Here is a 2151-nt window from a genome sequence, read left to right as displayed (position 1 = left end):
TTTATTGTTCAAAGACCCCATTTAGACATACTGAAAGACATATAGAATAGACTGATTGGAATAACAATTTGTGTTTGATATGATTTTTCCATATTGTATTTCTTGCTAAAACAAAAAATACAAGGTATTTTTTAATGTTAGAAGTTTTTTGACCTAGACAGAAAATGTCTTCTTTTCAATGAAAAGCTGTAGGTTTTCACATCGACTATTTAGGTTGCCTATTTGACCTTACGTGGCTTCCATACTAGCTTCCAAAAACATTGATGTCTCCAATCATTCTTGTGCTCACATGTTTAACTCAGGTTAAAGCTCAGCACAGAGACACATATTCCTTCTCTGTAGGAGAAAGTGGAAGCAGTAGAATCACATCCATCAGTCTGCACAGGGAAGGTCAACAACAGCCTGTGTGCCGAGGGGGACTTTAACCCTCAGTCTCCAGATATCTCTCAGTAACAGTCAAATGTCAGCGTCTTGAGATACATTAAGGCAAGAATACTTTCATAACCAATCTTACTTGATAACTCTAGAGCCTTAAGATCAAAGGTCAAAGAGACTATTAATACGGTGCACTCAGGCTGAGTATGTCAGCCAAGCTTTTTCGATAAAGAGGGCTGATGGGTCAGCAGCTTATCTTTTGCTTTGGCGTGCTTATAGGGAGTGAACGTCAGAGTCCAAATCTGAGTCCGAAATACATTTACACTTTTAATTAAAACACATTCGTCAAACGTGACATCCAGTTCTGTATAGTTTGTATAATCTTTCTGTCTCCAAACTATTTTTCTGACCTTTAAAACTTTTTTAACCTGGACTTGTAGTGATTTAGGCCGCCCATGGGTGTCATTGGGACTTTTCCAGCCCTTGAAACATTTTTCTACACCCAGTACTTTGTTTGTTTCGTCTCCACTACTACAAGAAGTGATGGGAATACTTTGGTATTTGTTTTTAAAACATCTGGGTTTCTAGTAGATATAATAAATAGTTTGAATCAGATCATTTCTTAAGAAACCTCTCATGCATTGGCTTTTTCCCAGGAAAGAGAAAAAACACGTCTTAGGTCTGAACTTAGCCTCAGTTATATCATTGCTTTAAACTGTATTTGGCTTTTTGTTGCATAACTGTTCAAAAATGCACACGTCTCAGTGAAATGAGTGATTGTTTCAGCGCTAACAGGTTAGTGACGTGAGTTGATGAGTTCAGATACAGCCGAGTTGTTGAAACTAGTCCATGTTTCCACCATCAGCGTCTACTTATCTATGAAAGCTGAGGAAAGGAGGTACATAATGTTAAACACACACACACACACACACACACACACACACACACACACACACACACACACACACACACACACACACACACACACACACACACACACACATAACACACATCACACACACACACACACACACACACACACACACACACACACACACACACACACACACACACACACACACAGTATTCATTGAGCATAAGTCTTGATCTAGAATGAGAAACTTGTTTTTAAAAAGGAAATCTAAGTTTTGACAATGGATTAGGGAAAGTTTAAGGAACATAGTAATATTTGTTTATTTTATGTGTTAATTGCTTTTTCCTTTGTTTTTAAACACATGCAAGTCCTTCACGACAGGAGTCAAGCTGACTAAGAGGCACAATTGTGGACTTATAATCAAACAGGCATTGTGTTTTTCATTGTTTTGTATTTGTGCAGCTTTGCTGAATGCTGTTTGGTCACAGTTGTTATCCTATTCTCCGAATGAGATGCCAAATGTACTTAACCATCTCTCTCCATTGAGAATTTGGATATTTAAATGTTGAATCATGTAAGAAGAAATATTCTAAATAGAAAATAACTGAAAATGTGGGATTCTTCATCACATTTCTGTCCTTCTGCAGAGCAAATTCCAGAATAAAGCACTAGATGGTGCTTGTATACCTCCTTGGTACTGTGTGTGTGTGTGTGTGTGTTTGATAAAAAAAGCGAGTGAAAGTGAAAACGGTAAGTAAAATCTGTTTAGAGGAGATTCAGAGAGATTTGTGTAGAACATATTTTACAGCGGTGCTGGAATAGTGTTTTGTAACACACACACACACACACACACACACACACACACACACACACACACACACTCACACACACACAGTACCAAG

At 37.8% G+C, this 2151-nt stretch overlaps 1 protein-coding gene across 1 annotated transcript in view; it reads right to left on the bottom strand.

Moving 5' to 3' along the window:
• Positions 1 to 648: 648 nt before the first annotated feature.
• The window catches only part of LOC104959308 (titin-like), a 13366-nt gene continuing 11863 nt past the window's right edge, over positions 649 to 2151 (bottom strand). Inside the window, exon 13 of the mRNA XM_010787176.1 lies at positions 649 to 677. Within this exon, the coding sequence (XP_010785478.1) occupies positions 649 to 677 (29 nt within the window). The remainder of the gene's footprint in view (positions 678 to 2151) is intronic.

This window comes from Notothenia coriiceps, unplaced genomic scaffold, assembly GCF_000735185.1.
Source record: "Notothenia coriiceps isolate Sejong01 unplaced genomic scaffold, NC01 NC01_scaffold00030210, whole genome shotgun sequence".
Taxonomy (NCBI): domain Eukaryota; kingdom Metazoa; phylum Chordata; class Actinopteri; order Perciformes; family Nototheniidae; genus Notothenia; species Notothenia coriiceps.
This window is presented reverse-complemented; position numbering and strand designations above follow the sequence as displayed.